The sequence below is a fragment of the Symphalangus syndactylus genome, chromosome 4 (assembly GCF_028878055.3).
Source record: "Symphalangus syndactylus isolate Jambi chromosome 4, NHGRI_mSymSyn1-v2.1_pri, whole genome shotgun sequence".
NCBI lineage: Eukaryota > Metazoa > Chordata > Mammalia > Primates > Hylobatidae > Symphalangus > Symphalangus syndactylus.
The window spans coordinates 130,435,790-130,462,965 of record NC_072426.2 but is presented as its reverse complement, the minus strand read 5'-3'; the positions used below and the strand labels follow the sequence as shown (position 1 = coordinate 130,462,965).

The 27,176-nt window shown below is 34.6% G+C and overlaps 1 protein-coding gene across 3 annotated transcripts in view; it reads right to left on the bottom strand.

Moving 5' to 3' along the window:
- Positions 1-27,176, bottom strand: part of GLRB (glycine receptor beta) — a 92,519-nt gene that overhangs the window by 45,329 nt on the left and 20,014 nt on the right. For all 3 annotated transcript variants that reach the window (XM_055276237.2, XM_055276240.2, XM_055276238.2), the window contains exons 3-4: positions 4,604-4,710; positions 2,888-2,955 (exon numbers count right to left, since the gene is read on the bottom strand). In XM_055276237.2, coding sequence (XP_055132212.1) covers positions 2,888-2,955; positions 4,604-4,710 — 175 coding nt within the window. The remainder of the gene's footprint in view (positions 1-2,887; positions 2,956-4,603; positions 4,711-27,176) is intronic.

The window sequence follows — 27,176 nt, the reverse complement described above, 5'->3', positions numbered from 1 at the left end:
CTCTCTGCTTTCTCAAACTCTTGTTTTGGGGAACATTTTGTTTATTTTTATTATTTTTGTTTGTTTTGAAGAAGTATCCTCTCATAACATAACTCCTGTCCAGACATGTATACCCTTTTGGGTTACACTTCTGTGTTATCACTATTATTTTCTGACCATTGTTTATAACAAATTATGAAGAAATGAAGTGTTGTCTAGATGAATTTTTTCTTTTGAAAGATTTTAATGTCATTTATATATCTATAATGACTTATGCTTTCCTAACTATTAAGCAACAAGGTATTACAGCATTTGCCTTGAGAAGACTGAGCAAATATATGAAATACGACTGTAAAATGATATATGTGTACAATTCTACTGTATAAGGGTATATAAAATAAATATTGCTGGAAGCAAAAAAGAATAATTATGGTAAAATGGAATATTTACATCTATTTAATGAGTGTAGTTCTGATCTTAAACATTTAGGCATGTCGGTCAATATAAAGTGAACGGCAGATTGGTTTTCATCCAGGCTATATGATCAAAGAAATAATGAATATAAATAATTTGACTCCTTTAGATAAAGGTTTTCAACGTTTTCAAAATTACACTCTGTAGTAATGACATTATTCAGTCTGTTATTAAGCCATCTAAATGCTCAACATTAGTCTACTGTTTAAATTTGTTCCACCAACCATTTTACTTAACTAAACAAATAGCAATTTTACTTGTTCATTTATTCATTCACTATTGGCTAATATAAAAATATTTATTTATGTGTTCACCATTGAGTGCCTAATATCTTCTGTATTTTATGGAAAAATGAATAAGTAGAATACATTATTGCTAATTTTATGAGTTTATAGTCTATTACAGAATAAAAGGAATACACACAAAAATAATTTAATTACAGTATAGAAGCTATTAAAGTAACAGGCAAATAATAGAGATGAAAATCCTAGATTGAAAAGAGTGTGCAAAGGGAGTGAGAATAGCCATAAAAATTTCTGTTTAGAAGAGAAGGAGATCAAGAATAAAAAGCAAGGGTAAAGACTCCATGGTAAGAATTTATTGAATTTGGTGCCAAGGATAAGTTATTCTTGGCTAACTACTGGGATGGGTCTGTGCAGATGAGTGAGAGGATATAATATTAGAGATGATGAAATATTTTATCATAATCATCAAAACTCTGTAAGAAATTATTTAAATATTACATGCTCCCTGGTATTTTCAACTCAATACAATCAAGTAACTACTGATGAGACCTACCAGAATTCTTTCCTGATAGTTGGAAGGAATTCAGTATTTATTACAAAATAGATACATTAATGATACCTACTGAGCTATGATATATGCAAAGAAGGAAAAAAGATCCTTGCATTAGCTGACCTAAAACTCTCTCGGATCTGATCACAGGGGCATGCAAGATAAAGAGTGGGGATGTTTCCTACAGGATGCAATATCTTGATAGCTGTGTTTCCGTATTAGTGTAGTGGTGTCATGCTAGATAACCAGCGTACAGAACGGGGTGTGGAGATCAAATAGATTCCTGCAAAGTTTTACCTTGAGAAAATGATATCTCTTACTCTTGGAAAGTGAAGTATATAGATAGATTAACCACATTTTCAGTTAATGAGTGCTATACTGTCTCTTGAGTCATATATAGTAGTTTATATTTTATTTCAGAAAGGTGTCCTAGTGATTTATAATGCATGTCTACGTTATTTAAATGATGTAAAAAGTCACTGGAAGTGAATTTTGGACATAATCCCCAAATCTTTTAAGTAATTCTCTAAAATATCTACACGTTGTCCATTACCTAGCTTAAATATATACTTCTACAAATAAATAACACTCTCATCACAATTAACATATAAAAATAGGTGTCATTAATTAAATGCAATGTACAATTGCTTTTATAATGTACTATGCTGCTGCTACTAGGAATAATGGAGTAAATATTTTAAGTAATTATTTCACTAGTCTGAGATATTCTCAGGAAAATTACACTGTACTCTTGCCATTCTTAGTAGGCTTGCAATCAAAATCTTATATGATTATTTAATAAAATAAAAGTATCTCCCAAAAATACAGGAAAAAATACCTTAGGTCTTCTTTCTTCCACCTGAAGTATTATTTCACCATGTGGTTTGTCAAAAATAGCACAAATTTAATATTCTAAAACCTTAATAAGCAAATAGACTTTATCAAATGGCTTTCAAGAGGCTTAGGAAATCTACTAATATTACTTTATCGAAAACTTTGTCCCTAAAGTCCAACTTATCATGGACAACAGCCAAACCTCTCTCGAACCTCTTTCCTATTCCCTTCAAGACACGAGTCTGCTTGTCACTCCTTCCCAGTCTTCACCTGCCTTTCCCGGCCCTTTCATCTTGCTGCACCATCTTTTCAAGGCGTTCACATTGCCCTGTCTTATGAAAATCAATTTTCTTATTTGTTTCTTACAATTCCCTGCTCTACATATCACAAAATGGACATAACAGATAAAATAAAAATTCTTCTCAGGAAATTGGAAGAAAAAAGCTTGAATACTTAAAACATTTTGAATGTTCCAACATATAAGCATATTAGAAAACAAAAACTGCTGCCCAAGAGTCTTCATGGCATAAGTCCTTTCTCCAGGTTGTATCCAATCACAGTTTTTCAGGGGGAATACATCGATTCTTTTAAGTCTGTAAGTTTTACTGCAATATTAAAGCTAAATTTGAATTGCAAAATTATGTGGGTAACTGAAATCACTGATTTAACAAAATCTAGAAATTTGGACATTTTATACTAGGAAAGGGCTTGGATTTTTTGAGTTGCTCCTTATTGTTCAGTTTTAATGCTACTTTCACTATCTCCTCTATTGAAATATTTGACAAAATATTAATTACAATCTTACCATTGTTGTTTCTTGAATGGATCCAAAACTATTAATGAAAATGTTGACTACTACATCAACAGGAATGCCTATGAATAAAAATTAAGAATATATTTATTAGCTGTAAAAAACTTGGTCAGAATCATCATAGTTTTTTGGTTTACACATTTAATTATTATATTTTTTCCAATCCATAAGGAATGCAAAATCTATGGTCTCAGTATAACATGTTCATATTTGCTATTAACATATTTTTCTAAATAGGAATCATAATACAAATAAAAAATGAGTTCAATTATATTTTATAATGTTCTTTTTTTCAGGAAGAATTATGTCTTAAATTGTAGAGACTCTGTAAAATACATTTACTTTTAAATCTTTTTAAAAATTGCCCTAATACATTTACTTTAAGGAACTACAAATTATCCTTAAAGAATCATTTTGAAAACAGAGTATAATTTTTTTGCATTTTTCTAATCAGTTCAAATTCTTACTTTAATAGGTAAAACAGTATTCAATAAATTTTACTTATAATTATTACATTTTAATTTTTAATTCATGAAAATGCAAAGCTAATTGGACACATAGCAGAGTCATTATAAAGATTTTGCCTGACCTTTTGAAAAATAATTTGAAAGTTCACAGAGTGAGAACTAAGGTATAATGTTGCAAATTTCTTTCTATTTTTTTTCAACTCATTGTGGCTGCTGGTTGTGCTAACAAAGGGAAAATGTGAATTTAGCCTTTTAGCCACATAACCACTAACTGATGAAAAACAGGTGGTGAATCAATATATGGTAGACATGTGACAACCTAGGCCATGGCTGTTGTTGAAAGTAACTGAATAGGTCCTGGTAATGAACAAAAACCCATTTTTACAACATAGTTGTATAACTTCAGTTGACTAGAAGCAGCTGCAGACCATTTTTTTTCCTAAAGGCAAAAAAAAATCAAGCCTTATAATGTTAATCTGATCTACATTAATACCTGTCCTTAACCAGCAACAAGGATTATAGTTTTCCAGAGGAGATTTTTTTCATACAGCTTTTTTCTAATTCATCAAAAGTACAAAAAAGGTCTATACAACTGTACAATCTGCTCACGGCTTATTTTATTGTAAGCATAGTTTTGGTTCTTAAAAGGTGTGATAAATGGTAATATCTAATTGGAATAAAAATAATCTATGTTGTAGAATACAGTCACTTTTATTCACAAAGCTAACATGCTTTTAAAAATCATATGGCCATTGTTTTTCAGCAAAAGAATACAGAGAATTTTCTATTAAGGTGAAATACTAACAAAAAGTAAGAAAGACTAAATATACATCAGAACTGTTCTCTTTCCCTAAATGAGAAAATCATCATTCTGCAAATTATAACTCTGGTGTCTGTGAGTGAAAGCCAGGTCTATTTCCAGAGTCTAAATTTTAAACCACTAAGGTTAAGAATAGTACTTAGAAAACCCATTACAGACATTGGCTTATTAATTCACAGTATATCCTTTTTTGAATTTTTAAAAACAGGTAACCCATAAAACAATTAGAATTCATATTTTACTTATCTGAATATTTTAGGCATTGAATTGCTCTGAACTTAAGGACATTTTTGGTATATATCACTTTGAAATCTTACTGTTTTGAATATCACAAAGCATATACATATAAAATATCACAAAGCTTTATACATATAAAATTAATTTTTAAACAATAAAAATGAAAATTTATTGGGGGAGACAAACCTTTGAAGTTTGGTCTTATCCTGGGATCATAACTGACCAATAACCTGTTCAAGATATTGCTAGTGGAGTTGGCAGGTACTCGAGCAAGGTCCTCTGCTGACTGCTGACTATAAGAGAGAGAAAAATCCTGATAAGCAGTTATAAATAGCAAACAACAGAAATGAGTAATTCTCATTGGGAGGAAAGACTGCCTTTTTCAGACAAATCCACAACTATAGTATGGCTTTTTCAAATAGAAATAGAGACAAGTAAACATTGTTAAAAACCCAAAAGACATTGTTATTAAAAAATATATATTTTAACAATTAACTTTACTAAATATATGAAACATTGCTCTAAATACTCCATGTTACTTTCTGTAAAGTAAAATTAAGCAGACAGGTTACTTGTTCTGAAGCAACCTGCCATTGAAATCTAGGCAAGTACAAAGGGAGTGCACATAATGAGAAAAAAACAGCAGAAAACATTTTTTGAACAATGTGTAATATTAACCTGCCAACACAAAAACAATCTGACCAGAGAGATGGTCTTAAGAATTCTAAGACAATCATGCTGATGTTTATAAAATGATATTCCCCAAGAAATACAGTGAACATTTTCCTCACACAGTAAAATATGGCAGTCTGGGAGGCAGAAGGGAATTGGTAAAAGACTTTTCACCATTATCAAATAAATGAAACAAGTAAAATACTCTATACTATACAGAGCTGTAAGAGATAACTACCTATTGCTTTTCTGTATATATTTGTCATCAACTCTTTATTAAGAAGAGGAAAATCTGCATTGTTTTGCTATTTTAATTAACTTTGAATAATGATAAGTGACAAAATTGGTGGCTGCTTAAGAGCTCTTTTTCAGAAAGGCACTTTCTTGGAAGCTAAGGAAAATGTTTTGTTGTTTTTGTTTGGGTTTGGTTTATTTTACCCCTCATAAAGTTTTATGCATAATAATTTTTCCCATTACCTACACACACACACACAAAATCCATGACAATCACAAGGAAGAGTAAAACTCTACTTGGAGCACCTAGCTCAGCCGTTTTCTGTATTGATATGGTAAAAAGTCTCAATTTCATAAATTATATTAATTTAGATGAAGGAAACTTAGATGCAACAGGCTTGGCTTTGTATAGAAATCAAAACTCTTTATCTATTAGGCATTTCTGAGTTTATTTTCATACAATCTGCCAATAAGAGGCAACTATTGTAGGTGAGATATAACAGAAAAAAATGTATGACATAATCTAATAATACTATGAATTGATACAGACAACCCTTTCAAATAGAAATTCAGTCAGAGTGCAAAGCGTTTTAAAAAATGAAAATCAATCAGTTAAATCTCCCAAAAGTGCAGAGATAATGCGAGTTTTTAAAAATTGCTTCTCGTGGCTTTATTGGCTCCAATATCACAGCTTCATAAACTTGAGGGGTGGTAGTTAGATTTTCCATTCCATTGCAGGTAAAACTATAACTTCCTTACAGCCAGTTGTCATCCTTTAACAAAAGATGGAAAACTTTAAAGAGAATGAGGGTATGTGGGAAAATTGGATATTAGGATGCAAATTAGTGTTCAAACCTATCTACAAGTTTTCTCATTCAAAGGAAGAAAAAGGATTGATTACAAAATACACTTGTATTGGATCAATTCAGGACTGCTATTACTGTGTCTCTTCATATAAAATCTTTTACAAGTACATTCCTTCTAAACAATGAAAAGACAACATGAAGACAATTAATACTAAATTTTGTAGTTTAGAACTTCCCAGCTGATTTTTCTGCTTCTAGCTGTAGGCTGTGTCAGTCAAACTCATATTTAGCCCTTTATCTCACTACCAAATTTTGTCCTTCCACGGAATCAGTCTCTCTTCCTGGAATATTGTAACTTCCATTCTTTATTATACTAATCTAAACCAAACTTGCCCTTTTAAACCTCATCTTATTTGTAAAATCTTGCCTCAACCATGCAACCTTACTCTAATAAACATGAACTAATAAATATATTGTTTGGCAATCATTTGTAGCTTTTCTTTTCTTATCTATGGGTATATTACCCACTAGACAAAATGAAAACAGTATGATTATTGAGGGATTCATGGCTTCTATATATTTGTAGTTCCCTACTGTTTTTATAGTATTAAATACACATTGGTTCAAGTACTTCCAATCTGCCATCTCTTCTAGGTATATTTCAGCCTCATGTTGCCTGTGCTGTAAGGGGTAAGCAGTTCCACTGGTCATTTCCAGGAGAAGAAGAGCATTTTGTCCTGGGGCGCTCTCTTAGGAAAAATGACTTCCCCCACCCTCAGAATCTTCCCAGCATTGACCATTGCTGAACTAATTACTGGCAAAGAGGAACAAACATTCATGATTGGCTCAGATCAATATTCTGGTGCGGAATGAATATTGAAGAATCAACCATTATGTCCATTACATTCTTTCATTTGATAGTCATGTTCATGCGATTAAACAGAAGAGATATTAACCACACAGAAAGCTGTTATTTTGAGGGAGAGAATGGTAGAAAAAAGTTGGTAGAAGAATAAGAGGTAAGTAAATGGACCTATAGAGTACATGCTATATGAAGAAACTAAGACAGCAGGGTTAAGAGATTTTTCTAAGGTGGTAGAGCCAAGAATGAAACCTGCTCCATGGTAAGCCTGCAATAGTGTAAGTGAAATATTATCTATCTTCTTATTACCATCCATACACATATTGCTTTAGGGCATGTATATTTTACCTTGAGTTCTATTCATCTTACTAAGCATTGTTAAAAATCATTAGTACTGAAAATATAAATTGGCCCTTTCTATCAGTTCACTCTTCTACCATCTCCAAATGTTTTTCACCTCTCCACAGTTAAAAGGAAATTTTTGTTTGTTAGCAACAAAAACTCAACATTGTTTGACAAAAATCTTTTGAAAATCAAACAAGCAAACCAAAAAAAAAAAAAAAAAAAATCCAGGGAATATACCAAATATCGTATGGCCCCTTTTCGTCTATTCTTGTGTCAATATATATTTTCATGTCTCAGCTGCAGGTAACTTGGCATGAATGTTTAATCAACAATTCACATTTATTTGTATTAGAAATGCAGATATGTTTTAAAATTTAAATAAAATCCCGTGTAGTTTATATTCACATGCATGAACTCAGGGTTTTTCCCACCTAAAAAAAGTAAAAATCATGTTTTTTAGCTTATCAATACCAAAATAACATTAAAATTATCTCTACAGACTAAAATATATTTAAGAGATTAAATGGATATAGTCACTTTCTTTTAAAGAGTTAAAACAATTTGCATGTAACACATTTTCCTTTGTCTGTATGTTACTATATATATCCTTATAATGTAGAAAGTAAGTTAGTATTACTTAACACAAAATAAACAGGAAAAAGGAGAGTTAAATGATTTTAATTAGGTCACATACTTAATGCCTGCTTTGTTATTAAAGTCTTCATATTCTGAATCTCAGTCCAATGTTTTATGCATTTGACTATGCTATTTTGTTTCATTTTAAGAAATCTATCAACAATTCCAATATATTAAAAAGCAGGATTTATTTCTTGGAAATATGACATTAATTTAAGAAAATAACTTATTCTACTTGGGCAAAGTGATCAAATGACTAGAGAAAATAGAGGTTTATATCAAAAGCCTTTTACAACCAGTCGTCTTTTGTTCACTTGCCTAAACTTGAACCAATGTCATTACTAATATGTAAAGTTATGCAGAGAATGTGTCAGACTGTATAGCTGTATGATGTAATATTTTCCAGCACTAAAGGAAAAATCCAGAAATTTATTTCCAAAGGAGGAAGCTCAGTTTTCGATTAACTGTGGAACATTCTTTTCTTTTACATGACCCTTCAGTGACCACAGTGCACAGTTTCATTTCAAAACAGGTGTGGATGAGTATATTGTCTTAATCTTCTTGTTAAAACCAGAAATCTGAGTCTAAAGGAAATGTTTTATTTCTCCATAGAACTATAAATGCAATGACAATTGTCAGAGGCCTTCTCAGACCTGAATGTAGTAAGTGTGGGGCTGCACATCTTTCAGCTGGACATGAACTTAAACAAATACAAAGCCACAGACACAAGGGTAGAATAAGGATGTAATATGTGTTGGTTGTATCATTTCTCATGCTCTAAGGCAGTGATTCTTTTCCTCTTTGTTGGATAACAGATGTCTCTGAAAATCTGATAAAAACTCTATACTTCCCCTTTATACAAAGTTTGTGTTTCTGAGGGTTCCTGGACGAGTAGACCACAAGCTAAGAAATTCTTCATGGAAAGAGATCAATCATCCTCCCTTCTACAGCAAGCAATTCTGACTCTGTGGGATGTTTTGATTACTGTTAATTCTGCTTTTCAGACACAGAAAGATACAAGAAAACACAAGGTATTATTGTTGGAGGAGGTTTTAGATGGAAGATTCCCTTTCTGAATACTACACTAAAAGGACTCAGAAAGGAATTATATCAAAGAAAACAATATAACTATAAATAGTGGCAACTGTGATGTTATTAGTCATTATTTTAAAGCTGGTAACCTCATATAAAGTGCAATAAGAAGACAATTTTTTTAAAGAGCAGGTATCTTACAGTAACAGAAATTAAAGCAATGTTCAGAAAAAAAAAAAGAGCACCATAATGGAAATATGTCAAGGGAGGGACACTGGAACCAACTGACAGGGTTCCCAATGGCCAAAGCTGTAATGATTTGAGCAACAAAATAAAGTAGTATTGTATTATAGTACAAAATAAAAATTCCAGAGTCCATACTGATAAAAATAAGAATTGAATAAATGGGGAAATATAGACAAATCACTCACGAAGAATTCCAAATACTTGGTGTAGATCTTCTGCTTTCTAATTGGTGGAAAATAACTCCCCACTCCTTAGTGTGAGCTGTGCATAGTGACTCCCTTCCAAAGAGTTCAGTCTGCCAAGGGGGTGCGGAAAGAGTAACTTTATGGCAGAGAAACTCCACAGGCACTCTCCTCAGCAGGTGATCAAGTTAACCTCAACAGTGATAAGTCATGTTGATAATATGGACCCTTGATATGATGTGATGAGAATCACATTTTAACCCGTGGTCTTCCTCTCAAAACCACATAACCCAGTCTAGTCATGGGAAACACATCAGATAAATCCCATCTGAAGGACATCCACAAAATATTTGACAGATACTTTACAAAACTCTCACAGTCATCGAAAGTAAGTAACATCTGAGTGACTGTCACAGCCAAGAGGAGCACAAGAAGGCATGATGACTATGTAACATAGTATCCTGGAAGGGATCCTGTGACAGAAAAGGACTTAAGGTAAAGACCAAAGAGGTCTGAATAAAGAATGGACTTTACTTATTAATATTCTATTAATATTAGCTCTTTAATTGTAAAAAAAATAAATAAATAAAAGCACCATAGTAAAGAAAAATAAAAATAGAGAAAATTAGGTGCAGGGTTTTGGGAACTCTCTGTACTACCTTGGAAATTTTTCTATAACTCTACAGCTATTCTAAAATAAAATGTTTATTTGAAAAAAAAAAGACAGAGAGAGACCAGGAAAGACACTGAAAGAGTCAGGAGAGCCAATTGCGCTCTCTCCTTCCCAAATTCACAGCCTTAACTGGAAGCAAACTATGTATATAATAATCATATAGAAGTGAAACCTTGATCACGTGTTAAGGCTGGGACTTATGAAAAAAACACTGCTACTGGTCTGTAAATATAAATGTATTAAAAGTTCAGCATTATATTTCCATCTGTATGAAATAATTTTTAGATAATCAGATAAATAGACATACAAAGACAGACAAATACTTTACGTATTCAGCTAATAAGTTAAATTGGTGGTTATTCATGAATACACATAACTGTGTAATTATTGTGGAGTATTTCTTATTTTTGTATTTTCCTACTTATTCTATAATTTACTATCACCTGTCTTGACAGCTTCTGGATTTATTTTCCATTCTGTTTTCACAGATTAAACTGCGAACAGTTTTATGAATGCAGACAGTGAGTGATACCTTTTACATGATTAGTCTAAACTTATTTGAGAAGAATGTGTTTATGAGTAGATGTGTATGTGTGTGGCAAAGTCTGTCATGTTATTATGGGCCAAGAGTCATAATTAAGAAGAGTGTTCCGCAACATTCATGTTATTTATCCCCTCAACTGGGTTTCAGGAACTGTTGTAGCCTGTGGAAACATTTTCAAATCTTCTCTAGCTCCAATTATACAATTACATCGTCCATGGCTCAAAGAAAAAATATTTTGCATAAAGTGGAAGCACCTATTTGGAGAGATGCTGGATTTTTAACACCAGCAATTTGCAAATCTCATTGAAGGCTATCTGTTGGTCACTTTTAATTTCATATCTCATGTGAGATTACTCATTCTATGAAAACCATGATAGAACTGTATCATGGTTTTCATAGAACTGTAAAACATTATACATTCTCACTAATTCTAATGGGTTTGCTAATGATCTCCAAACCTCTTTGACATAAAGAGTTAAACCTCAATCCAAACACAATGTTTACTGTGCCATTACTTTCCATACTATACAGAATACAATTACATCCTGGCCCAGCAAGTACAAATCCATAATTACGACTTCTAACTCTGCAACCAACTGCAATGATACTTAGCTTTTCTCAATTTTCCATATACAGCAAAAACTTAAAATATTTCCCTCCTGGCCCAACAAAAATATCTATATGAAAAATTACACACACACACACTAAATGTGAGTAAAATGTGGGTATAATTGAAAAACACTTCTCTGAGAGTCAAGAGACTAGTGTTCTAACCCCCAGATGGACTGTAAGCTTCTCACATGATATTGGGCCAAGCACTTACCCTCTGTGAGCTTCAGTATACTCACCTTTAAACCAAAGGTTAAATTAGGTGAGGTCTCAGAGCTCATTCAGTTGACAATCTGATTCTACCTATGATGGATGCTGCAGTGCCCCACCATCAAGGTCACTCCTCCAGGAATGAGCTTGCTCCTGGGAATGTTGGCTGCCTACGGTTCAGAGCTGAGTGTCTTCTGGAATAGCCTTTGGCTGAAGTAAGATGTCTTGTCCTAGAGGCAGCCCATACCCAGTGACTTTGATAGGGGTATACGAAGGTGGCTGGGTCCCTTTCTACTAATTGAGACAACCCTGAAGGGCCATCCCATCTTCAGAGTTCCCAATGGTATGGACTGATCACTCAGTTGCAACCCCACTGTTCCTGTGTTTAAGCCTGCTTTACTCCCTCTTAAGACATGTTCCCAAAAGTAATCCCTTTTTTCATGCAAATTTTCATCTCAATGTCTCTGTCTCTAAGAGAATTCAACCTACAACATCAACTAAATACTAAATTTCCTTAAGGAGCTTTACAGTTACGCAACTACAGATACGCTAAATTTCTCTCTCACTTCAGTCATTCCTTAATACATTTAACAGTTTCAGAGAATTTCCTATGTGCCATGCACTTGCTATGTACTGGTTATGCACTTGAGAATCAAACATATATGATCCTTATTCTGATATAAAAAATATTATTTAAAGCTGTGAGTTTAGATAAATTTGTTTATGGATTCTCAAGGTTGGAAATAGATTGGATTCAGCTGAGGAGTTCTAGAAACTACTGATACCTCATCCCATCACCCATATCTAGATTTAATTAGTTTTGGATGTGGCCCAGGCATCAGGGTTTTTAAAAAGCTCTTCAGATGATTTTAATGATCAGAAGAATCACTTGTTTGAAAAGAGAGTTTATAGTTAAAAAAAAAAAAAGACATGGAATTGAAATGTGAGGAATTGCAACATTTAATAAGCAGAGAGGAAAAGATGAGCCAATAATTCAAAAAGTAAATAGCCCAGGAAGAAGGGGTAAATCCAGCAGTGTGTGGTACCAACAGAACTCAAGGAAAACAAAGAATATTTCATGGAAGAGTTGGCTAATCAAGAAAAATAAAGAAACAGGCAAACATGATACAAACAAAGGAATAAAATAAAACTCCAAAAACTAACCAAAATGGAAATATATGAATTACTTGACAGAAAATTTAAAATAAACAGCCATATCTTTATAAATAATAAAATGTTCAACATGCTCAGGAGGACAATACACAAAGTATGAATTTCCACAAAGAGAGAAAATTTTAAAGTGAAGCAGGCAGAAACGTTGAAGCTGAAGAATATAATAAACTAAAAAATTCAATAAAGAAATTCAGTGGCACATTAGAACAAGCAGAAGAAAGAATGAGCAAACATAAAGACAGGTCATTTAAAATTATTCAGAGCAAAAAAAGAAAAAACAAAAGAATGAAGAAAACTTATGGGTCTTATAAGACACTGTGATAATGTAATTTATAATAAGATATATATATATTTGATCTTCATTCTTGTTTCCTAGAACAGAGCTCCTAAAACCTGCAAACACTCTGGAGTCGTGAATGTCTTCTGTATGCTAACAAGATGACTGGCAGTTCATGGGCCCTAGAATAGCCTCAGGATGGGGGCTGGTCACCAGAAAGACCAAAACATGATTAGAGAGTTGGGACTTTCAGCCTTACTCCCACCCCCCAACCTTCAGGGAGGGGAGAAAGGTTGAAGGTTGAGTTGATCACCAATGGCCGAAGATTTCATCAGTCATGGCTGTATTATGATGCCTCCATAAAAAACCCAAAACACGGGGTTTAGAGAGCTCCCAGAAAGCTGGAGACATAGAGGATTGTAAAGGATGGTATACCCAGAGAGGGCATGGAAGCTTTATGCCCCTTCTCACATGCCTCGTTCTATGCATCTTCTCCATTTGCCTGATCATCTATATCCTTTGTATAATTCCTTCACAATAAATGGGTAAAAATAAGTGAAGTGAAGTGTTTTCCTGAGCTCTGTGAGCTGCTCTAGCGTATTAATCAAACCCAAGGACATGATCAGGGGAATCCAGATTTACAGTCAGTTAGTCAGAAGTATAGGACACAACCTGGGACTTGTTATTGGCATCTGAAGTGTGGGGCAGTCTTCTTGGACTGAACCTTCGAGCTGTGTGATCCAACACTATCTCCGGGAAAATAGAATTTAAAAATAAATTACAGGACAAACAATTGGTATCCACTGGAGAACTGACTGGTTGGCATCTGAAGCAAAATGCCACACACACATCTGTTGTCAGAAGTAGTCAAATGGAGAGTACAGTGTAAAAAACACACTTAGGCTTTTCCTACAGATTCCATCAAGCACACCAAGATAGGCATTATGGGAATTACAGAAGAAGTAAAAAGGGAGAAATAATGAGGAAACTAATTCTAAGAAATAATGGCTAAAATCTTCCCAAATCTGAGGAAGGAAATGAACATCCAGATTCAGAAATCCCAGAAAGCCCCCAAAAAGATAAAGCTAAAGTAATACATACAAATTGTATTAGTCCAGTTTCTCCAGAAAGACAGAATCAATAGGAAATACAGCCATACCTCAGACATATTTAGAGATCAGTTCCAAACCACTACAATAAAGTGAATATTGCCATAAAATTAGTCACACAAATGTTTTGGTTTCCCAGTGCATATAAGAAACTAACCTGTTGTCTGCTAAATGTATAATAGCATTATGTGTTAAATAATAAACATAACTTAATTTTAAAATATCACTGAAAAATGCTAACAATCATCTGAGCTTTAAACAAGGTTTCATCTTTTTTGCTGATAAAAGGGTCTTGCCTTGATGTTGATGACTGCTGACTGATCAAAGTGGTGCTTGCTGAAGGTTGGGGTGGCTGTGGCAATTTCTTAAAATAAGACAAAAGTGAAGTTTGCTGGATCAATGGACTCTTCCTTGTATGGTAGATGTGTCTTTAACATGCAGTGCTGTTTGATAGCCTTTTATCTACAGAACATCTTTCAAAATTGAAGTCAATCCTCTCAAACTCCTGCTGCTTTATAAACTAAGTCCATGTAATAATCAAAATCCTGTGTTGTCATTTTGACATTGTTCTCGGTATCTTCACCAGAAGATCTGAGTAGAGTCCATTTCAGGAAACCACTTTCTTTGTTCATCCATAGGAATCAATGCCTCTTCTGTTCAAGCTTTATCATGAAATTGCAACAATTCAGTCACATCTTCAGGTTCCAGTTTTAATTTAAGTTTTCTTGCTATTTCCACCATCTCTGCAGTTAATTCCTCCACTGAAGTTTTGAACTACTCAAAGTCATCCAAAAAAGTTATAATCAACTTCTTCCAAACTCCTGTTAATGTTGATATTTTGACTTCCTTTCATAACTCACAAATGTTCTTAATGGTATCTAGAAGAGTGTATCCTTTCTAGAAGGCTTTCCATGTATTTGGCCCAGATCCATCAGGGGAATTACTGTCTACGATAGCTATAGCCTTAGTAAATGGATTTCTTAGATAATAAAACGTGAAAGTCAAAATAGCTCCTTGATTCATGGTCTGAAGAATGGATGTTGTGTTAGCAGTCATGAAAACAACTCCTTGTATAATACATCCCTGTCAGAGCTCTTGGGTGACCAGGTGCATTGTCAATGAGCAATAATGTTTGAAAATGAGTCTTTTTTCCTGAGTAGTAGGTCTCGATAGTGGCTTTAAAGTCTTCAGTAAACCATGTTGTAAACAGATGTGCTGTTACCCAGTCTTTGTTGTTCCATTTTCAGAGCACAGGGTAGATTTTGCATAATTCTTAAGGGCCCTAGGATTTTTGAAATGGTAAATGGGGATTGACTTCAACTTCAAGTCACCAGTTGCATTAGCCCTTAACAAGAGTGTTAGCCTGTTCTTTGACTAGGCATTGACTTCTCTCTAGCTATGAATATTGGTGTCTTCTTCCAATATAAGGCCATTTAATCTACATTGAATGTCTGTTGTTTGATATACTCACCTTCATCAATGATCTTAGCTAGATCTTCTGGATAACTTGCTGTGGCTTAAACATCAATACTTGCTGTGCCACCTCACATGTTTGTGTTATGCAAATGGCTTCTTTCCTTCAACCTCATTAACCAACCTCTGCTAGCTTCCAAATTTTCTTCTGCAGCTTCCTTACTTCTCTTAGCCTTCATAGAATTAAAGAGTTAGGGCCTTGCTTAGGATTAGGCTTTGGCTTAAGAGAATGTCATAGGTCACTTGGTCTTCTACCTAGACCACTTAAACTTTCTCCAACTCAAAAATAAGACTGTTTCACTTCCTTATCATTCATGTGCTATGAGAATGGCACTTTTAATTTCCTTCTAGAACTTTTTCTTAGCATTCACAACCTGGCCGTTTGACGAAGAGGCCTAGCTTTCAGCCTGCTTTGGCTTTTGACATACCTTCCTCACTAAGTTTAATCATTTCTAACTTTTGGTTTAAAGTGAGAGACATGCAGCCCTTCTTTTCATCTGAAAACTTAGAGACAATTGTAGAGACATTCATTGGCCTAATTTCAATGTTGTTGTATCTCAGAGCATAAGAAGACTTGAGGAGAGGGAGGGAGATGAAAAGACAGACTCCCAGTTGTTCACACACCATATTTAGTAAGTTTGCACTCTTATGTGGGCATGATTTGTGGCACCCCAAAACAATTACAACAGTAACACCAAAGTTCATTGATCACAAATCACTCTAACAGATACAATAATAATCAAAAGATTGAAATATTGTGAGAATTACCAAAACGTGACACAGAGACACAATGGGAACACAAGCTGCTGGAAAAATGATGCCAATAGACTAGCTCAAAGCAGGGTTGCCACAAACCTTTAATTTGTGTTTTTTAAAAAGGCAGTATATAGAAGATCAGATTTAAAAGCGGTATTGGCTCACTCAATTAAAGAGGCTGAGAAGCTTAGGACAGGCTATCTGCAAGTTGGACACCCTGCAATGCCAGTAGCATGGTTCAGTCCAAGTCCAAAAGTCTCAGAACTAGGGAAGGTTATGGTGTAATTCTTAGTTTGATATTGAAAGCCTGAGAACCTAGAGGGCTGCTGGTATAAGTCCCAGGATCCAAAGACCAGGGAGCCTCAAGTTCTGACATTCAAGGGAAAGAGAAAAGGTTGTCCTAGCTCCAGGAAAAAAAAAGAGAGAGAGAGAAAGAATTAACCTATCTTCTGCTGTTTTATTATATTCAGGCCCCCATCCAATTGGGTAGTGTTCACCCACATAGAAGGCAGATCTTCCCTATTCAGTACACCAACTCACATGCCCATCTACTCTGAAAACACCATTACAAACACACCCAAAGGTAATGCTTTACCAGCTCTCAAGATATTCCTTGTTGTAGTCAAGTTGACATCTAATCAACATGCACATGACATTGTCAAGAACAAAAACAGAGAGAATTGGGAAAGCATCAGGCTAAAAGCCACTTGTCAAGTACATGTGAACCTCCATAAGACTATCAGTGAATTTTTCTGCAAAAAATCATACATCCCAAAAGGCAGTGGGATAATACATTCAAAGAGCTGAAAGAAAGAAAAAAGAAAAGAAACTCAACCAAGAGTACTCTACATGGCAAACTTGTCCATAAAAAATGAAGGAACAACTTTCCCAAAACAAACAATAGCTGAGGGAACTCATCACCGCTACATATGCCTTATAAGAAATGCTAAAGGGAGTTCTTCAACTTAAAATGAAAGGACGCTAAAATGTAAAACCTGTTGGTAAAGTTATATATAGTCTAATAAAGAATATCATATTACTACAATGGTGATGGTTAAATTATTTTAATTTTGATATTTTTTTTTAAAAAGAGATCTACTTTTGATTTAAGGATACACATAGGCTGAAAGCAAAGAGATGAAAAAAGATGTAAATGTTAACCAAATTAGAGCATGGGGTGGCTATACCTAGACAAAATAGACTTTAAGTCAATTATTATCATAGAAGACAAAGAAAAACATTACATAATGATAAAAGGGTAAATCCACCAGGAAGATGTAACAATAATAAGTGTGCATGCATCCAGCATAGGGCCACAGAAATTTATAAGGAAACATTGATAGAACTGATGAGAGTAACAGATTGCAATACAATAATAGCAGAATTCAATACCCTACTTTCAGTAATGGGCAGAACAATCAGACAGAAAGTCAACAAAGAAACAGTGAACTTTAACAATATTATAAACCAAATACAAAAAACAAATACAGAACATTCCATCCAACAGCAGAAGAATTACATTTTTCTCAAGAAGACATGGAACATTCTGCCAGATAGATTACATGTTAGGTCCCGAAACAAGGCTTAAATAGTTTAAGAAGATTGAAATTACATAAAGTATCTTTTTCAAACACAATGGAATGAAACTGGAAATCAACATCAAAAGGAAAGCTGAAAAATTCACACATGTTGAAATTAGCACATTTTGAACAACCAGTGGGCTAATGAAAAATATTAAAATTAGAAGCTACGTTGAGACAAAAAAACACAACATACTAAAACATGGGATGCAAAAAAAGAAGTACTAAGAGGGAAGCTTATAATATAAATGCCTATATTAGACAAGAAGATATAACTCAAATATACAGCCTAACTTTATATTAATACCTCAAATAACTAGAAAAAGAAAAAAAAGCCCAAAGTTAGCAGAAGATAGAATATAATAAAGACTAGAACAGGAAAAGAAATAATAGGTATTTTAAAAATTTTTTAAATAAAAAAAGTTGGCTTTTCGTAAATGTTAACAAAATTTACAGCTAGAATAACAAAGAAGAAAGAAGATGCAAATAAATAAAATCAAAAGAAGCAATCAAAATCAAAATCAAAATGAAAGAAGAGGCATTACAACTGATGCCACAGAAACACAAATGATTTTAAGAGACTACTCTGAACAATTATATACCAACAAACTGGATAACCTAGAAGAAATGAATAAAATCCTTGGCACATACAATCCACTAAGACTGAATCGTGAAGAAATAGAAAAGCTGAACAGACTTATAACTAGTAAAGGGATTGAATCAGTAATCGAAACCTCCCAACAAAGAAAAGCCCAGGACCAGATGGTTTCACTGGCAAATTCAACCAAACATTTAAAGAAAAAAAGCCAGTCCTTCTCAAAATCTTCCAAAAATTGAAAGAGAAAGGAACACTTCCAATGTCTTTGTGAGCCCAGTATTGCTCTGATACCAAAACCAGAGGGAAAAAAAAAACACATCAAAAGAAAACTACAGGCCAATATTCCTGATGAACAAAGATGCAAAGCTCCTAAACAAAATACTAACAAACTCAATTCAACAGCACATTAAAAGGATCATACACCATGACCAAGTGGGATATATAACCAGGATACAAGAATAGTTCAACATACAGAAATCAATTAATGCCATAAACCACGTAAATCAACAGAATGAAGGATAAAAATCACATAATCATATTAATTGATGTATAAAAGGCATTTAACATCATTTCATGATTAAAAAATGCTCAATCAACTAGGAATAGAAGGAAATTACTTCACATTATAAAAGTCCTATATGAAAAGCTCACAGCTAATATCATTCCCAACAGTGAAAACTGAAAGCTTTTATACTAAGATCAAGAATAAGACAAGGATGCTCATTCTTGCCACTTCTGTTCAACATGGTATCTAGTACACAGAGTAATTAGATAACAAAAAGAAAAGGAAGACATCCAAGTCAGAAATAAAGAAGCAAACTGTCTCCGTATGCCAATGGCATAATCTCTGTAAAGGAAACTCTGAAGACTACACACATACACACACACACACACACACACACACACACACACACAGTTAAAACTGATAAACAAATTCAGTAAAGTTGCAGGACACAACATAAAAACATCAATTGCTTGTCTATATACCAATAATGAATATCTGAAAAGGAAGTTAGGAAAATAATTCCATTTGTAATACCATTAAAAACAATAAAATATTTAGGAGTAACCTTAACTGAGGTAATCAAAGACTTGTCCACTGAAAACTATAAAACACCGATGAAAGAAATTAAAGACACAAACAAATGGAAAGAAAGCCCGTGTTCATGGGTTGGAAGGCTTAATATTGTTAAAATGCCCATACTACCCAAAAGGATCAGCAGATCAATTCAATCTCTATCAAAATCCCACTGGAAATTCATACAGAAAATTTTTACAAAACAATTCTAGAATTCATGTGAAACCACAGAGTATCCCAAACAGCCAAACAATCTTGAGAAAGAACAATGCAAGAGTTAAATAATGTAGAACTATGCTTGAAGTATAAACTATGTTCTAACTGCCATAAGATTTTAATTTTTCTTTAGCAGCTAAACAAGCACTGGCCTCAAGGTAAGCACTATTAAAGAACTGCAGCTCACCACCAGACACTGACTAACTGACCCCTGTTCCACAAGCCATAACTACAGCTGTGATTGGACGAGAGACTGATTTCAGCAACTTTCTCCTGATAAGAAGACCACTGGCCATGGACTGGTTCTGGGCAGTTTCACAGAGGCTGGGCATTTGAGTGCCTTTGTGTCCCTATTGTCCCTACTTCACTTTCTTTTCTTTTCTTTTTTTTTTTTTTGAGACGGAGTCTTTCTCTTTTGCTCAGGCTGGAGTGCAGTGGCGCGATCTCAGCTCACCACAACCTCGCTTCCCGGGTTCAAGGGATTCTCCTGTCTCAGCCTCCTGAGTAACTGGGACTACAGGCGCACATCCCCATGCCCAAGTAATTTTTGTATTTTTAGTAGAGACGGGGTTTCACTATATTGGCCAGGCTGGTCTCAAACGCCTGACCTTGTGATCCACCCACCTTGGCCTCCCAAAGTGCTGGGATTACAGGCGTGCGCTACCGCCCCCAGCCCCTACTTCACCTTTTGACATAGAGAACCTAACTGTAACACATTTAAATGCCAAGTCTCCACCCCAAGGCGAACATGGGATACATGTAACATGTTTGCTTGCATACAATCTCCTTTCATGAATATTCAGAGTTCCTCCCACAGCCTGCTGAATATATATACTTGGCCAACCTATTCAGCATAAATTCCTGTCTCGATTTTCCCTCCATCAAAAGTACTTGCTTTTGTTTTTTTTAGCTGGAGGCTGTGCTTCCTGCCTGCAGGTTGTAATCTCCTTCTTAAAATAAAGGTCTCCTTTCTAAATTTATAAATTGTGTAATTTTTAAGTTTATAATAGAAGAAAATATTATTTAGCCTTTAAAAAGAAGGAAATCTTACTGTATGCAACAAGACAGATAAACCTTGAGGGCATAATGTTAAGTGAAATAAGCCAATCACAGAACTACAAATACCATACGATTCTAATTACATGAGATACCTAAAAGTCAAACCCATAGAAGCAGAGAGCAGAATGGTGGTTTCCAGAGGCTGGAGGTAGGGAAAATGGGGAGTTGCCATTGAAGAGGTGTAATGTTTTAATTATACAAGATGAATAAATTCTAGATATGTGCCTATAGTTAACAATACCGTATTGTACACTTCAAAAATCTGTTAAGAAAGCAGATCTCATATTAAGTGTTCTTGCCATAATGAAACTCAAAATAAAACAACCTCTAGTGATAATCCTCCCAAAACAATCCACACTGTATGTATACAAACAATATGATGACTTTTTGAGCTATTGCTCAATTTAGCACAGAAAAAAATACATCAAAAATTAGTTGGCACCTTTTTACTGGAGCAATTGGGTTATTATTATTTGAACTGTTTGCATAGCTATTATTTGAAAACACAATTTAAATTCTTGGCTTTCTGCTAAGGAGAATCTGGCACATGACAAGATAAAAAGTGAATAGTACCAGGATGAAATGTCAATGAATGTAGTTCTAACTATTTCAATTTTAAAAATTAATAAAATAAATCTAGTTTTTTAACAATCGCCCCCCCAACCCTGAACCCCCATGCCCCCAAAAAAAAGTTTGACTCTATGGACTCTAGAAAAGGAGAAAGACAGAGTGAAAACTAGAGATGGGTGTAGAGTTAAGAAATGTGTTGGCATTTCTCTTTTTATTAGACTGTAATGGAAAATCTAAGTATATTACAGAAGATGCAGTTGAAGGAAAAACTTGAAAAAGTTAACCCCAATTTCAGATCCCCCACCACCACAAAACAGTAGGCAATGAGATCTAAATTTCATCTGAATTAGCCTTAGATGAAACAAAGAAGAACTTTCTCATTGTAAGGAGAGGAGAGGTGGAGTGAAATGGCAATATAGGGGAGATTGTGTGTCTGTTAGTGGAAGATTGAGTCATAGATTAAGTTTTCTCCTTAAAAGTTTCAACTTAAAAATTGAGAACAATGTTCTTACGTATCTGCCAGAAAATAAGAGGTCTTGCATGAACACCTAGAAGATAAAATATGGAATATACTACATTGTATTTTAGAACAATTCAGAACACTATAGGTCACCAAAAATATATTATTTATATTTTGTTATATATTAATGTGGCTGCTTTTAAATTTTTTTAAAATATATTATGATATAGTCTTCAGTACCGTTAATAAATGATTAACACCATGAATGATTAATATCATCTATCACCTGTAATTTTCTGCATTTTTCTAACACTGCTTTTGGGGGAAAATGTTCTTTGAATGCAAATTTTCAAGTGTTGAAATTATTTGTCCCTTGTAGAATTCACACTTAGAACTACACAGTCTGAAGACTGCTACATGTGGATACCTTCATTCATTCAATAAATGTTTAGTAAGTGTTTGCTACCACCAGGCATTTCTCTCAGCCCTGGAAAAATACTAGCAAACAAAACACACAAAAACAGTTGACCTCATGGAATTCAACCCCAAATTCATAACAGTAATTGGCCACAGGGTAGGCACCAAAAATTTCCTAGTTCTCATTTTTCAAAGTGTACTATTCAGTGTCATAGTTTGTATTTGCTAAGGTTCACATAACCAATATCCCAGATCTAGCCACATTTATGAAAAGGTGATTATTCCAAGCTTAAAGTAAATGTCTTCATTCCCAACTGGTTTCTGCTTGCTTTGCATTCATGTTTTTTTTTTAATTTAATATTTGAATACAAATTAGAAATAATTGAGTCCATACTATGTCAGTGAAAACCCCAGCATTTTATCTCTGTGTGTATTAAAATGGAAAAGCTAACTCTAAAATATACATCAAAATGCAAAGGACTTAAAATAGCCAAGATAATACTGGAGAAGAACAAGACTAGAACAGGATATACCCTACTAGGCATTCAGCCTTAGTAATAGGGGAGTGTGTTACTGGCACAACACTAAACTAATATACCAGTGAGACAGAAAAGAGAAGCAAATAATTGATTTACAATAAAGGCACAACTGCAATTTACTCGTATTGTACAAGGATTTTTCAATAAATGTGCTATATTAATTGGATATGCCTATTTTAAAAATGAGTCTTAACACTATCCCATATCATACAGAAAAGTAAGTTGAAATGGATTACACATCTAAATGTGAAATATAAATTAATAAAGCTTATTTTCAAAAATAATCAAAATAAACTGATGTTCATTACCTTGAAGTAGAGAAAGATTTCTTAAGAGACAAAAGAATTAAAAATGGGTAACAAATCAGATTTTGTTAAAAATAAGTTCTTCAACTCATCAAAACATACTGTTAAGAAAGTTAAAAGGCATAAAAAGAATGGAGATTTGTAGTACCTATATCTGACAAATGATTTGTTCTAGAACATATAAAGAATGCCTACATGTTAATAAGAAAATCAACATTTTTTACAGTAGGCAAACACTTGAAAAGTCATTTTGAAAAAAAGTTTACAGGTGAAAAGGTGCTCAATAACATCAGTCATCAAGGAAATGCAAATTAAAACTACATTGAGATATTATACTCACAGAAGATGGCTAAAATTAAAATGATTACCAATAATATCAAGTTTTTATGTGGAAGTGGAGCAACTGAGACTCGATGATGGGAGTATAATTTGAAAATTGTCCATATCTTCTAAAGTTCAATAAACAGATATCCTATGATACAAAAAATTTTTCTCTTGGATATGTGCCCAACAGACAAGAATGTTTATGTCCAACAAAATACATGCATAAAAATGTTCATAATAGGCTGGGCAAAGTGGCTCACATCTGTAATCCCAGCACTTCGGGAGGCCAAGGCGGGCAGATCACTTGAGGTCAGGAGTTCCAGACAGCCTGGCCAGCATGGTGAAACCCCGTCTCTACTGAAAATACAAAAATTAGCCAGGTGTGGTGGCACATGCCTGTGATCCCAGCTACTCGTGAGGCTGAGGCAGGAGAATCGCTTGAACCCAGGAGGCAGAAGTTGCAGTGAGCTGAGATTGTTTCACTGTACTCCAGCCTGGGTGACACAGTGAGACTCTGTCTCGTAAAAAAAAAAAAAAAAAGAAAAAGTTAATAACACCTTCAATCATAATGACCCGAGACTGAAAATATTATGAATATTCAGTGGTAACAGCTGAACTTCACCTGAACTCCCAGAATGCTGAATGGTTAAAAACTAACCCCAGTCTTCATTTTACAGGAAGCACCTTACTGCAAATAACTACCCTGCCCCATATGACCTAGACAAGACCCGTGGATGACCCCCTTGCTTGCCTATAAGACCAGACACAGACCTTCCAAACTTCCCTTGTCTCATAAACGAGTAGCTGAGCTGTTTGTCCTCACTGACCAATCTGAACTAAATGTTCACTAACTCAACTTGACCAAACTTTAGTTAGGTTTCTCCCTTCCCTACATGTCCCTCAATTTTCTCCTGCCCCTGAGGTTAAGCAGTCACTGGAAGGCATTCTCCTTTTATGAAAAAAGTGATTTTCAGCCGGGCGCGGTGGCCCATGCCTGTAATCCCAGCACTTTGGGAGGCCAAGGCGGGCAGATTGCCTAAGGTCAGGAGTTCGAGGCCAGTCTGGCCAACATGGTGAAACCCCGTCTCTATTAAAAATACAAAAAAAATTAGCCAGCACGGTGGTGCGTGCCTGTAATCCCAGCTGCTTGGGAGGCTGAGGCAGGGGAATTGCTTGAACCAGGGAGGTGGAGGTTGCAGTGAGCCGAGATCATGCCACTGCCCTCCAGCCTGGGTGACAGAGCAAGACTCCATCTCAAAAAAAAAAAAAAAAGAAAAAAGAAAAAAGAAAATAAAAGAAAAGTAAAAAGTGATTTTCTAGGATTATCACCCTTGTTTGCAAAGGGCTAATTCTCCTTAATGGCGCCTCCTAATAATCAGCTTATAGCAAAGAAAAACTGTCTCATCACGGCACCTGCTCATCCCACTCCCCAGCAGCTGGTTCCTTCCAACCTCATTTATTGCTATAAAAGAGAAGCCCTTTCTGACCTTGGAGAGGCTAACAGATCTTACAGTCAGAGCATTCTCCCTATTGCAAAAGTCCTTTCAAATAATGTCTCCTTACCTAAGTTTGGATTTGTCTTTTCATTTGACAGTAAAATAGATAAATATATTATAATATATCCATAACAATTAAATAGTACACAGCAATGAAAAGGGAGGAACTACTCCTATACCAACAAGCATGGATGAACTCTCACAGATATGATATTGAAGAAAGGAATCTAGATACAAAAGAGTATAAATTGTTATTACTCCATTCATATTATGGTCAAGAATACGCAAGACCAATCTAAGGCAATAAAAATGAGAACAGTAATTAACACTTGGAAGGAGGTATTGACTAGGAAAGGGCATATGGGAAATTTCTTTTTTTTTTTTTGAGACAAAGTCTCACTCTTGTCCCCCAGGCTGGAAAGCAGTGGCGTGATCTTGGCTCACTGCAACCTCTGCCTCCCAGGTTCAAGCTATTCTCCTGCCTCAGCCTCCCAAGGAGCTGGGATTACAGGCACCTGCCACCATGCCTGGCTAATTTTTGTATTTTTAGTAGAGATGGGGTTTCACCACGTTGGCCAGGCTAGTCTCAAACTCCTGACCTCAGGCAATTCACCCACCTTGGCCTCCCAAAGTGCTGGGATTACAGGCGTGAGCCAGTGCACCCGGCTGGGAAATTTCTTGACTACTAGAAATGCTCTATTTGTTTGTCTGGGTGGTGGATTCATTAGCTGTATGTAAAAAGTCATTAACCATACCATTAAGATTTATGTACTTTGCTGAATGTTGGAACTCGACTTTTTTAAAACATGGAAAAAATTAGGTGGACAAATTTGGGTGCCCTAATACATAGCCCATCAAAGTCTTCTATTAACTAAAGCAATAGAAACACATTTTGTAATTTATAAGCAAACATTTGTTGTATATTTGTATCTCTCATAGTTAAAATTGCAAGAATAATAGTTCAATTCTTAGGCTGGGGATTGAATACACAGGTGTTTATTATCATTCTAGAAAATCACTTCTTCCTAAAATATGTGCTTTCAAATTTAAATTAGGCGATAAAAGTGACGAACATAGAGTAGCATCTAACACTCTGTGTGATAAGCAATTCACATTAACCTATTTTATGTCACATGTAGAGAAAGAGAAATCAATGTTACAAAAGTATTAATAAGAAAACTAGTCAGAAAAAAATCTAATCGCGTCCAAACCAGTTGAAAATTATCAATATATGGTTTGGCTAAGCAAATACACACAATATCTCGAATTCTTATATATATATATATATATATATTCACACACTGTAAATTCATCTATCTTATTTTCCAAATCATTACTCTAATTTTAATGCTCTAGAAATTTGTGGCATCAAGTTAATGAAAGTAGGGGAGTTTCTTGCTATTACAAACTAAAACTTAAAACCAAGGAATTAAGCAAAGAAAAGTCAGGGTAGAAATTGAGAACTGAAACAAATAATTTAAGCATCATAGCTCTTTGAATAAATTACTTCAAAGGACACTACAATGCCTTGGGATAAAAGAGCTTTTGCTATTGTCAGGAAACCTAATAAACTGAGTGAAAAGCCTTCAAAGGCCACCCTTACTACGTAACCTGTTTCTGCTTTAACTACTTTTTGCAGCTTCTCTTTATATAATATCTTATGTGTAAAATGAGTTGTAATACAGAGACAAGAAGACTATCCCTGTTGAATTTGAATGATATCTTCACTGAAATATTCACAGGCCAACATATCTGAACAATGGTATGTGTCCTGGACACAAATCCCACTCAGGCTGTAGGGGGCAACAAACATGAACGCTATTCTGAGCGATAAACTACCTCCTTGCAATATAAATGTGGTGGCATCTGGATATTGAAAGATAAGCCCTTCTTGTCCCTCTTGACCATTGTTTGGAAACCAATGTAACTTTTTATTGAATAAGCTAGAATCTGCAGGCCTCAATTATAAAGAAATTCTATGTTTTCCCACAGCATTTATCCAAACTGGCTCTGTGAGGTAAGACTACCCAATATACCTGGATGAAATCTCCAGCAAATCTCATATAACATTTTCTGTCACTCTCAGATAATAAAAAGTACTCCCTGGCACTTTCAGTCTCACTAAAATTAACACTTACTTAACTAAGATGTCCAATAATCAAAATCTGAGCCTGATTTAAAAACGATATCCTATCCTTTCCTAGCCAGGCCTTCCCCAGACAGGGAAGCCTGCCGAGGGATGGGGGTGTGATTGGCTTTTGCACTGTTCCCCTGCCTG